Below are 13,130 nucleotides of genomic sequence, written 5' to 3'. Positions count from 1 at the left end.
TGTCCAACCTCTTGGTATTAGGGCTGTCAAAGTTAACACGATAATAATGCGTTAACGCAAATTCATTTTAACACCACTAATTTCTTTCAATGTATTAAAACAAATTGCGAATTTTTAGGTTGTAACGGGCTCAGTCTTAAAGCTAGAGTGAAGATACTGGCATCATATGAAACTACAAAACCTAAGGAATCCATTGATGCCAACCATGTCATACTAGCTTGTCATGAAGGAGGTTAAATAATGCTCCAAACTTACGCTAAATTTTGGCGAGGAAAAACTGTCATGGCCATTTTCAAAGCGGTCCCTTGACCTCTGACCTCAAGATATGTGAATGAAAATGGGTTCTATGGGTACCCACAAGTCTCCCCTTTACAGACATGCCCACTTTATGATAATCACATGCAGTTTGGGGCAAGTTATAGTCAAGTCAGCACACTGACACACTGACAGCTGTTGTTGCCTGTTGGGCTGTAGTTTGTTATGATTTGAACATATTGTTTTATGCTAAATGCAGTACCTGTGAGGGTTTCGGGACAATATCTGTCATTGTTTTGTGTTGTTAATTGATTTCCAATAATAAATATATACATACATTTGCATAAAGCGGCATATCTGCCCACTCCCATGTTGATAAGAGTATTAAATAATTGACAAATCTCCCTTTTAAGGTTCATTTTGAACATAAAAAATGTGTGATTAATCGCAATTAAATATTTTAAGCGATTGACAACCCTACTTGCTATCTAATGAGTTTGCTTTACTAAATGCAGCTTCTCAGTCATACGTTTTGAGAGGTGCATGAAGAATATTAGATATTTTCACTTTAAACTTGCTAAGGATTATTATTTAATCATTATCACTCATTGTTTTTTGTCTGTTATTCTCTCCCAGGTTCCTGTTTTGAGGAGGAGAAGATTTCAGATTCTCCATCTCCAGAGGAATTACTAACAAGGGGCAAGAAAATGAGCACAACCCGGATAGAAGCAACCGGCCCACTCAGCTATCTCACTGACCTGTGAGCAGCCATGGCCTCCCTGCATCACCCATCGAGGGGAACCCCTCTCCACGTGCGGGACTGTTTTCTCACATAGATTTGGAAAGAATAGCTGAACCTCACAATAGAAATGGCATTAGTTGGTGTGAGCTATAACGCATCAGAGTACATATTAGAATACAGGTGAGGCTGAGCTCCAGCCACGGACACTTGAGAGGAGGTAAACAGCCTCACATGACCTTTACACAAGGACAGAGCTACAGCCCGGCTTTGATGATTTAGTGTCCATCCCACTGCCTTGCTGACAAGGTCGTATCATGGCTGCTGCTGATCCCCATAGCAACGGTTCCTTGGTGGGGCAAGGAGCAGACTGAGAGAGTCAACAATGCAGCGTAACGGTGGTGGGGTGGGTGCCGGCGGCCAGCCGTGGGTGCTACGCCGCGTGCGTCTCACCTGGCTCAGTTTCATGCTCTTCTTCATCCTGGTCTTCTTCCCTCTCATCGCCCACTACTACCTCACGACCATCGACGAAGCCGGGGGTCCCGATAAGCGCATCTTCGGGCCGCGGCCCGGCGGCGAGCTGTGCGAGGCGAAGCACGTGCAGGACCTGTGTCGAATCCGCGAGTCGGTCAGCGAGGAGCTGCTGCAGCTGGAGGCTAAAAGGCAGGAGCTCAACGGGGAGATCGCCCGACTCAACCTGCGCATCGAGGCGTGCAAGCGCAGCATTGACAGCGCCAAGCAGGACCTGCTGCAGCTGAAGAACGTTATCAGCCAGACGGAGCATTCCTATAAAGAGCTAATGGCTCAGAACCAGCCCAAGCTATCACTGCCGGTCAGGCTGCTTCCAGACAAGGAGGACCCTGGACTGCCACCGCCCAAGTCTGCGCGCTCCTGCCGCCTACGCTCATGCTTCGACTATGCTCGCTGCCCTCTCACGTCTGGGTTTCCTGTGTACGTCTACGACACTGCCTCGTATCCATGGGCGGACTATCTTGACCCCCTGGTGAAGCAGGCGTTTGCAGCGTCCGTTAAAACCAACATTTATATAACTGATAACCCCAGCATCGCCTGTCTGTACTTGGTGCTGGTAGGAGAGCTACAGGAGTCCTCCTCCCCACCGCCGCCTCCTTCAGAGCTGGAGAAGCAACTCAAAGCTCTCCCTTACTGGAGGTCTGACGGACACAATCATGTACTGGTGCATCTCTCTAGAAAGTCCATGACGCAGAACTTCCTGTATAATGTGAGCACAGGACGGGCGGCGGTCGCTCAGTCCACCTTCCTGGAGCAGCAGTACCGCGAGGGCTTTGACTTGGTCGTGTCCCCGCTGGTTCACGCCCTCTCAGAGCCAAACTTTTTGGAAGTGCCCCCTCAAGTTCCAGTAAAGAGGAAATACCTGTTCACCTTCCAGGGGGAGCGGGTGGAGTCGCTGAGGAGCAGCTTACAGGAGGCGCCCCCGCAGTCCTTCGAGGAGGAAATGGAAGGCGACCCACCAGCCGACTACGACGACCGCATCATCGGCACCTTAAAGGCGGTGCAGGACAGCCACTTGGATCAGGTGCTGGTGGAGTTCACCTGCAAGAACCCGCGGCCAAGTTTGCCGACTGAGTGGGCTCTTTGTGGGAAGAGGGAGGACCGGCTGGAGGTGCTCAAGGCTTCGACGTTTGGCTTGGTGATCGCTCCGGGGGACGGACACCTGGTGGCCTCGGCAGGCTGCGGGATGAGGCTCTTTGAGGCCCTGGAGGTGGGGACCATCCCAGTCGTATTGGGGGACCACTCCAGACTACCATATCACCAGTTTATTCGATGGAGCGAAGCTGCCATTATCGTCCCCAAGCCTCGCGTCACGGAGCTACACTTCCTGCTGCGCAGCCTATCGGATAATGACATGCTGGCTATGAGGCGGCAGGGCCGCTTCCTGTGGGAGACCTACTTCTCCACCTCGGAGAACGTTCTTAACACCCTCCTGGCCAGCATCAGAACCAGCATCCAGGTTCCCGCTGCACCCATCAAAGAAGAGCCCGCCCACGAGATTCCCCACAAAGCCGGGAAGCTGGCGGGAACTGATGCCAACCTGGCCGACAACGGGGATCTGGATTTGGGTCCCGTCGAGACGGAGCCCCCCTACGCATCGCCACGCTTTCTCCGCAACTTCACATACACAGCTTCAGACACCTACAGAGCGTGGAACCGGGCCCCGGGGCCTTTCCATCTGTTCCCTCACACGCCTCTGGACCCCGTGCTGCCCTCTGAAGCTAAATTCCTTGGCTCAGGTACTGGTTTCAGGCCGATCGGTGGAGGTACGGGAGGCTCCGGGAAGGAGTTTCAGGCAGCTTTAGGAGGCAACGTGCCCCGAGAACAATTCACCGTGGTCATGCTGACCTACGAGAGGGAGGAGGTGCTGATGAACTCCCTGGAGAGGCTGAATGGATTGCCGTACCTCAACAAGGTTGTGGTGGTGTGGAACTCACCCAAACCTCCTTCAGATGACCTGCTGTGGCCAGACATCGGCCTGCCCATTGTGGTGAGTGCTCCTTCAGAAAAATCCTCTAATTCAAAGTAAAAGAAAGTACACATCTAAAAGATGTTGGTTTCTTTTGTGAGGAATACGTCTCTGTCTCTCTGAAGTGCAAAAATAAAAGGAACCTGTAACATCTCTGATGTGTCGGAGGTGGTGCAAAGTTTGTTGAAGCACATTTCATTGAGCTGTTTGGATCAGCGCTTCTTTGAGACTCTGCAGGAGTCCATACAAATTACCAGCAGCTTTACTAAAAAAGATGTGAAGAAGTCTGACATCCATGAATAATAAAATTTGTGCTTTTGAATTAAGTCTGAAAAAAATCAAATATTCATGCGCTTCGTATTCACACCATTAGTTTGTGACGGGGACGAGTCGTAAGCTGTGAAAGAGGAACGAGAGACTAGTGGAGTCTTTGGTGCTGCCTGGCACTGAGCTTATACAGGATGTTTACTGTTTCTATATGGCACACATAGATCGTATAACAACATAAATGTCTGGAACACTTCGGTGCTAAGCTGAATCTTATTGAAAAGTCAGTTTAATCATGAGTCATATGCAGTCTTAAAATCACAAACAATTTTAGTAGTAGAGATCAGTTAGTGAAGTTATATAGGTGTTCTGTATGTAGCATATACTAACTAGAGTTGCTTTGAGTATTTAGAGTTCTTAAAAGTATCACAGCTCAGACAGAAACCTTTTTGTTAAGCAGTCTTGTGTTTTACGTCTGCAGGTCGTCCGCACGGAAAAGAACAGCCTCAACAACCGCTTCCTTCCCTGGGACGCCGTGGAAACGGAGGCCATCCTGTCGATTGACGATGATGCTCATCTCCGCCACGATGAGATCATGTTCGGGTTCAGGTCAGTGATGGTGACATGATGCACAAGACTTGAGGCATTCATATACAGAGAAACACCCTATGGACACAATTTCCCATCACTTTGGGCTCTGGTAACATACAAGTGTTTGTCATTACTAGGGCTGTCACAGTTAACGCGGTAATAACGCGTTAACGCAAATTCGTTACTAGTAAACCTAATGAATCCATTGGTACCAACCATGTCATACTAGCTTGTAGTGAAGGGGGTTAAATAACACTCTAAACTAAATACTTGACAAATTTAAGGTACATTTTGAACAGATGAAAAAATGTGCGATTAATCGCGATTAAATATTTGAATCGATTGACAGAAACACTAGATATAACTGTTTCTTTCCTCTGGAGAAGTGCTTTAAAGAAAGTTGAAAAATGCAGTAAATTAGAAGGGAAAGCTGAGTGAGAAGTGAGAAGTACAAAAGCAGAAGCATCACATTCCTGAAAACACTGAATTAGACAGAAACTGAATCGACCACTTGAGACCGAACCAGAGAAAATAAAAGGGGAAGCGTGCTGCCGCTGCCTTGTAGTTATGATTCATTTGCTAATACTGCACTTAGATAAGCTGAGTGTGAAGGCCATGTTTAAACCAATTTAAAAGAGCATGTGGAGTTATTTTTGTGTACCTCCCCTCCCTCTCCCAGAATCAACTACAACTCTGCTGTAGCAGCTTGTCCAGGCACGAATCAGCTCTCTGTCTGTGTCTGTGTGCGTGCGTGCGTGCGTGCGTGCGTGCGTGCGTGCGTGTGTGGTCATTTGTCATGAATTATCTCAAACTCCCCCAGAATTACCGAGGAATGTTACGAGGAAACCTTACGCAGCAGCTGACTGTGTTAGCGGTCTCACATGAGCTCATTTGAGACATTCGATTGCTTTTTTTTTTTTGATTTCTTGCGCCAGTAGAAGGAATTCCAAATATCTAATCTGATCAACTTTCCTGCTGGGCTACAGTGTGTGTCTATGTAAATATGAGCCAAGAGTGACATTTGGGTTTTAAATATGCTAATAAAAGACGACAGAATGGTTACTTAATTGCTCCCAAGAGGCAAATAGTTGTCACATTGCTTATATACAGTGAATGACAAGGAAACAGACGGATGTAAAAGGGTGGCATATGCACAGACAGACACTCGGAAAACAAACTAATGAATGACCGTTAAAGAAGTGACAAATAACAATAATAAAAAAGTCATCCATAAAACATTGATTCATTCTGCCCAGTCAAGTCTTAATGAATTGATTTAACCCCTTAAAGCTTGGCGGATAGATCGCTAAATAACGCTACGAAGTTACGCTCAAGTTTGCAGCTGAAAAACTGGCATGGCCATTTACAAAGGGATGAATATTTCTGCATACTGGGGTGCCTAAGCTGTCTTGGAATTGCATAAATTGGGTCTCACTGTAAAGCTGAGAATTGTGGATCCAATGAGCCCAACTGTATTCATGTGTGATGATGTTAGTCCCCAGAGGAGACATTTCATTGTAGTGCGACCATTTTTTTTAAACTTGACCTCACTGTATAAAATGACCTGTGGTGACCTCTAGGATAATCACAGCCTCATGAAACTTTACAGCCACAAACTACAGACCTAGAACATTCAGAGGATGGATGGCTTTCCTAGCTAGATTGACAATAAAGGGGTTTCTGAGCAGTTTACAAAACAGAAGCGCTCGCCATCCAATTGCCAAAAAGGGCAATTCTAGCAGAAATCTCCAAATGTCAAAAGTTTTTGATCCCAAATCACAGCATGGTTTTTTCTATGGTGTTCCTCAAGGTCTTGGTGTCTTAATGTGGTATTCTGGAGGGATTATTGACCATTTTCATCAATTCTTGATGGATAAAAAATGGTTAAATTTAGCACCAAATCTGTGTAACAACCCAAAAATTGCTGCAACAACTTATAAGATATAATAGAGCATGGGAATGACCATCACAAACTCATCATCTTATACACTTTCTCAATTTGTTTTAATGTTTATTTCTGATTTATGACTAGAACAATTTGACACACGGTGCTGAGCTGCATCTCAAATTAATCTTCATGTTCCCAGCTTTCACATGATGTACACCACTTCTATGTGGCATCTAATGTTGACTTTTATCTTCCCCCGGTAAGGGGTTAAACTTCTAACTTTGTGTTCGGCGGTGTCTCACAGAGTGTGGCGCGAGGCCAGAGATCGCATCGTGGGTTTCCCCGGGAGGTACCATGCGTGGGACGTGAACCATCAGTCCTGGCTTTACAACTCCAACTACTCCTGTGAGCTCTCCATGGTCCTGACAGGAGCTGCTTTCTTCCACAAGGTCAGATCTTACATTCATCATCCTCCTTAAACAATATTTAGTCTAATCAATCTTTTTGCTGTCTCATCATAGCTACAGTTTATAATTAACTTGCCTGCTTTTTAATTTTGTAGTACTACGCCTACTTGTACTCCTACGTGATGCCCCAGGCCATCAGGGACATGGTGGACGAGTACATAAACTGCGAGGACATCGCCATGAACTTCCTGGTCTCTCACATCACCCGCAAACCGCCCATCAAGGTCAGTGACGGAGCGTGCAGTGCAGTCCGGCTCGGCTCGGCTCGGCTCCGCAAACTTTGTGTCTCCCTCAGGCCTGGTGTATTTATATTTTTTGCCCACTTAGCCTCGCCATTACTCAAACTGACACATCCAATATTCCACACAAATGATGAATCAAAAACACAAGATCGAATCGGCGCGCTCTGCCTGATTTTTCCACTGGATTTTTTTATCGGAAGGGCATTTATTACCGGAGTGCATATTTACGGCTAGACAAATAATTATAGCAATCAAGCCACGGAGGCTGCTGGAGCAGAAATGTTATTGCAGCCCTCAGTTTAAGTTCTTTTTGATTTAGTGGGGTGTTAATATTCAGGGGTGTTTCAGAGGGGAATTAAGGACTGCTTTGATGGAGTGTGTTGCATGACGGCAATTCGCTGTTAGGAATAAGCCTTGTGAATAATGAATTTGGGGCAAGTTTGAACGTGGAGTCCTAAATGGAGAGTGACTATATTTCTCTTTTATTCCAAATAAGACAAATACAACCAAAAGTAAATTGTTTCTGTGCATCATTAGTGATGAATTAACAACATTCAAACCCCGTTTTAGGGTTATTTTTCCTTTTCTTCAACATTTCTGAAGTCTTAAAGGGTAACTACGGTATTTTTCCAACCTGATGCCTCATTACAGAAAAAAATTTCTAACTGCTTGTCCTATCTTAACTTAAGTTTTAAAGATAGGAAAAAATCTTCTTATTACAGCAGCAATTCCTAAATAATTTTTGAAACTGGTCCAGTATTGAGGCAGAACGCTGCAGTCAACAGCCGCTAAACGGGCTGCAATGTAATCGCTCGGTGGCAACTCCTCACCGTCAATGTACGTCCACTAAAAGTGCTTGTTTTTGCCACTGACAGGCTCAGATTGTTATTATAAGTGTCTGGCAACATTATGGAAAGGACCGTACAGAGAAATAAAGCCTTTTTCTTATCTTCTTTGGTTAATGGGACTGCTGTGCCTACTTACAGCTGCTAAGATATGATTGGACAGTTTCTGTTCAGTGGTTAGGTGAAAGGTTAATTCCTCAAACACTTTTCATCCTACTGCAGCATTGTGCTGTGAAGTAGCACATTGCACAGATTACATAAAGACCATAGACTGTATATAAGAAGTGGAAGTAGTCACCGTGACGTCACCCATTGATTAATGGACTGATGTTTTGAAGCCTCAAGTTCGGCATTTTGTCCGTTGCCATCTTGGTTATTTGCAACCAGAAGTGTCACGAGAGTGTAGCGCTCAGTACAACCGAACGCTAAATAAGACATTTTTAGGTGACTAAAAAGGTTATAATTAATTTTCATGAACTGAAAACACACTATGAAAGGGACGCCCTAAAGTATCCCCTGCTTTATGGTCTATTTGACTCTAAATGGGACCATAATTTACTAAATGAACATCATGCTGTATTGAAGAAGACTTGAAACTTGTGATTGAGACCATAAACTCATGTTTACAATGTTTACTGAGGTAATAAATCAAGTGAGAAGTAGGCTCATTTTCTCATAGACTTCTATACAATCAGACTTCTTTTTGCAACCAGAGGAGTCGCCCCCTGCTGGCTGTTAGAGAGAATGCAAGTTTAAGACATTGGCTTCACTTTTCAGACCCCACAGTTACCCTCTGTGGTTTACGTGTTTAACAACATTATGGAAAGGACCCTACAGAGTAATACAATGTTTTCTTACCTTCTTAGCTTAATGGGACTGCTGTGCCTAGTTACGGTTTTCATCCTACAGCAGCATTGTGCTGTGAAGTACCACATGCACACATGACATAGAGACTGACCGTCTGTCTCTCTATCCATCTTAGGTAACATCACGTTGGACGTTCCGCTGTCCCGGCTGCCCTCAGGCCCTTTCGCACGACGACTCGCATTTCCACGAACGCCACAAGTGCATCAACTTCTTCGTCAAGGTGTACGGCTACATGCCGCTGCTGTACACGCAGTTCCGCGTGGACTCCGTGCTGTTTAAGACTCGCTTGCCCCACGACAAGACCAAGTGCTTCAAGTTCATCTAGCAGCGGTGGCTGTGTGGCCCAGCAAAGAGCCAGAAGCAGAGAGGACTGGGAAGTATTTAAAAGAAACAGCAGCTCCCACTGCGAGCAGTGATGAAGAGGGATGGATGGACTGCCAGATAAAAGCACGGGAGGAAAGTGTGGGGTTTTTGCCCGGAGGGGGAGAGACAAGTTAACCTTAAAAGCTGTTGGCTCGGAGGTCTAATCCACAACTCTACTGGAAATTTGAAGAGTGAAAGCTGAAAGGGACCACTGCCAACAAAATAAGCCTTTTCAGTGAACGTCACTCCTCCTTTTTCATGTTCTTCAATCATGCTCAATCATCAACCACTACAGATGTCATTTGCACCTCTTAACGGCCTGCTGAGGAAACAGGACGGTTGTACACAGTGTACAGAAACTCTCCCACGATAAACTCTACCTGACAATGGAGCTATCAGTTACTGAATCACACTGACAGACTGATGTCAGGCTGCGTTCGGCCCGGCAGTCTGTTGACAGATTCAGCTGCTGCGCTTTAATTTTTTTTCTTTTCCATTTTACAGTTACAAACTGTACTTCTTGTACATGTACGTGAGAGAAGCACTGATGGTCAGAAGTATTTTATTGAACAATCTATCTTTTTTTTTTTTTTTTAATAATGTCTAAATGTTGAACGAACATTTTTCCAGAACCTCAGCCTGTGGTGAGATCAGACACCGACACAGGACCAAGACTGAAGAGTTAAAACAGGTCGGCCCAATCATGTTTCAATCCTGTTCAAGAAGGAATTCACTTCAGCGGTCACCATAATGCCTCAAATTTGTCATGAAAACCAGCCACCATTTTGTCATTTTTGTTATGCTTACATGACCCGCAGTCTTTGATGAGTGTTTTTTATGCTATAGGGCGTTTAATAATGTTTGTAAAACTGGTCCGAGGTTGAAGTAGTTTAAATGTAATAATATTTAACCAATCAACAGTTACGATGTCCCCCACTGTGGTGCGACAAAGTCAAGAATCACTGCTGCCAAAATCAACAAAAAATAAGTTATGGTTGTAATTATAAAGAAGGTTAAATGTACTATTAGAATTATGGTAAAAGAAAACAAATGTTTAAAGGGAATAGTTTTAGGAAATAAACTCATTTGCTTAGTGCCGGAGAGTTTGGGGCCGGACACATGCCGCGTCTAAAACAGGTGGAAAGCGCTGCTTTTTTTCTTTCTAATGTGCTTGGTTAGGTTGCGCTCCTATCACGCCTGCCGTTACTAAGCAACCAAAACTTGCGCGCTGCGATGATGATGAATTTGCGGTAGTTTAGCAGGAGTCAATAATTTTTTCTGTGTAAATTTGGCTGACCTTTCAACCGGATGTTGTGACGTCCTCGGTCAGAAAGGGTGAAGCCAGGACAATAGTCTGTGGGACAGATCGTAAAGCTCTGGGCAGTCCTGCACTAAAATGATTAACTTCTCCTCCATATATGTACCGTAGACTGATATTTACGGAAGAAAGAAAAGACATCTGCCAGCTGTGATTGGTTGTTCCTCGTCACATGACATGCGGCGCGCGCTGCAGCGTTCCTTTATCTCGCGGCGTAGCCATCGCGGCCCGAGAAAATAGGCGCTTGGAAACGCTTGCACACCGCTACGGTGTCACTCTCGTGTTTGAGCGCACCTGCAACGCGTCTACATTGACAACAATGGATTTTGAGCGTACAAAAGATGCAGCATGTGTACGGCCCCGTAGATGAAAAAAATCTATTCCTCTCAAATCTGTCCAGTTAGCTTAGCTTAGCATAAAGACTGGAAACGGGGGGAAACAGCTAGCCTTGCTCTGTCTAAAGGTACAAAAATCTGCCCGTCAGAACCTCGGAAGCTCACTACTTAACATCTTGTTTGTTTAATCTGTACAAAACAAACAAGGTGTAAAAATGACAAGGTGTTTCCCCGTTTCCAGTCTTTGTGCTAAGCTAAGCTAACTGACCTCAGGCTGTAACGGTTAGCCTTTATATTTAACGACTAGATATTCTCATCTAACTCTCCACCAGAGAGCAAATAAGCAAGTTTGCCAACTATTCTTTTTAATATATTGCCAGTTCTGTTGTAGAGCGCTCCGGGATGACGTATTTCTGTAGGCCAACCAGGAAGTTAGCATCGCTCTGGTTCCCTCGACAAAAAGCCAACGGGATCTTTCCATGGGGTTTTGGATTATTGCAAAAAATAAGCTCTGTGGCAAACACACATTTAATGATACTTACACGTTTTGTTCAGCAAGATTATCTGCACAAATGAACACCACTTTTATGATTTTTGAAGTATGAATGCGATCACCAGAAGTAAAAACGTTAGGCTATAAACAAACTACACCACGGTCACATGAGCGCGAGTATACACAACGAAGCGAGGAGGACAAGTCGGCGTGATGACGTTAAGTAGTCTCATCTAGCCACTTGCTTGCAACCGACTTTTTTAAGACACATAAAAGCTTTAAAATTCACAAGGGGGATATTTACAAAAAAAAAAGTTTCACTAAAAACCCATTGACTTCCAGACGAGGAACCAGAAGTGCTAAAATGCTATCTCATGTCCAGGTTTTAGGACTCATTCCTGCAGCGCTCTATTGAGACAGAAGTATTAAATATGTCCCGCCATGTTCATGTCACTCTCCTGTATAGAACTTATCCCAGCTCAGACAGAAACGTCACTTTACAGTGTCGCCATATTGGTTTCACTTTGTTGTTTTTGTTTTTTTACCATTGCTTGATGAATGTTTTCTTTGCCAAATAGGTACGATATCTGTTGCTTTTACAGCACAACTTGCAGGGTTCACACACACAGTGTGTATGGTTGCTAACGGGAGGCAGTCTGGTACACCCATTTCCACTCTGCATGGTACGATCCATTCGAGCCCTTTTCCTCATCATGTATTATAAATCCAAAGTCCTTTATTTGACCACTTAATTACTGTAATCTGAAGAAAAGATCCCTTTTATATAAAAAAAGAAAGTTTTTTTCCCCAAAATAAGGTTCTAACTGTGAGGATGCTTTTATGAAACAAACTCTCATATGTTCATGGTTCCTGTATATTTATTGAATATATTATTAAAAAAAAAGATTTTTTAAAAACTGATAATGACACATTCAATAAAATGACAAGATTATTCCTTATCGCAAAGAGGTTCCAACTTGATTGAGCTCATTTCATTGCCAAGGAACACTAGCTTGTGCCACTGAATGCTTGAGGGAGGATTTAACCGACCTGAGAGCAGCACTTTGTGGTTTTATAGAAGATGACCTGGTCGTTGAGGAAGGTCGACCTGTAACAGAACGTCATAAACTGTCTGCAACAGCCAGTGGGCACGCCGTAAAGTCTCTTTGAAGCCAAATGTCTACCTGCTCCAGGTGGCCCTCCGGTGAAATGTACAAATATTGTGATTGGGCATGTTTAGCTAAATTGGATAAACAAAGAGCCAGATTCCTAATAACACTGGTGTGAAATGACAATACAGCTAAAACAATCTAAATGTACACTCCTGCTGCACCAGACTTGAAAAACCAGCCTAACCTGGTCACACCTGAACACTTTTATCAGCGCTCTAGGGCCTCATAATTACCTGGCTGACTAAACCTGTCCTGGGGCGTAAATAGGGTCAGCTGGTATTTTAGAAGTTAAAACCTCCTCCAGCAGTCCCCTCCTTCCTCTAGGATTAGTGGCACAGCTGGTTTTCCACGGCCCCGAGCAGGATAATACCCCCCGGAAGGGGAAGGCCGCGGTCACTCTGCTCGGTGTCAGGAGTTGTGAAACTATGTGCTCCTGGGTCTGATCCACGACAACTGTGGGCGCGGCTCCAGCCACCTGCATCGCTGCTCGCGCTGCTGTGCCAGGCTGATGATGATGACGACAGCGTTAAACAGACCGTTGAAGGCCAGATTAATGGAAATAAAAACTGTCAACATTGTTAAAACATTATCTGACTTATGGCTTCATTCTTTTCTCCATCTTTACAAAACACACTCCTGCACTTTAACTATTTGATAATGTCTTAAGATAAGAAATTGTTTGACCTTTTGGGAAATGGGTTTATTTGTTTTCTTGTCAAGAAATAAGTTAGTAGCATAAAGACTTGAAACATGGGTTGCTTCCGAAATTCCTTACTAACATGCTATTT

The 13,130-nt window shown here is 44.5% G+C and overlaps 1 protein-coding gene across 2 annotated transcripts in view; it reads left to right on the top strand.

Moving 5' to 3' along the window:
- Positions 1–12,931, top strand: part of extl3 (exostosin-like glycosyltransferase 3) — a 39,479-nt gene extending 26,548 nt beyond the window's left edge. For both annotated transcript variants that reach the window (XM_074616618.1, XM_074616619.1), the window contains exons 2-6: positions 892–3,515; positions 4,243–4,370; positions 6,545–6,689; positions 6,803–6,931; positions 8,777–12,931. In XM_074616618.1, the coding sequence (XP_074472719.1) occupies positions 1,380–3,515; positions 4,243–4,370; positions 6,545–6,689; positions 6,803–6,931; positions 8,777–8,986 (2,748 nt within the window). In that variant the 5' untranslated portion in view covers positions 892–1,379 and the 3' untranslated portion in view covers positions 8,987–12,931. The remainder of the gene's footprint in view (positions 1–891; positions 3,516–4,242; positions 4,371–6,544; positions 6,690–6,802; positions 6,932–8,776) is intronic.
- Positions 12,932–13,130: the final 199 nt, after the last annotated feature.

This window comes from Sebastes fasciatus, chromosome 18 (genome assembly GCF_043250625.1).
Source record: "Sebastes fasciatus isolate fSebFas1 chromosome 18, fSebFas1.pri, whole genome shotgun sequence".
In the NCBI taxonomy this organism is placed as follows: Eukaryota; Metazoa; Chordata; class Actinopteri; order Perciformes; family Sebastidae; genus Sebastes; species Sebastes fasciatus.
This window is presented reverse-complemented; position numbering and strand designations above follow the sequence as displayed.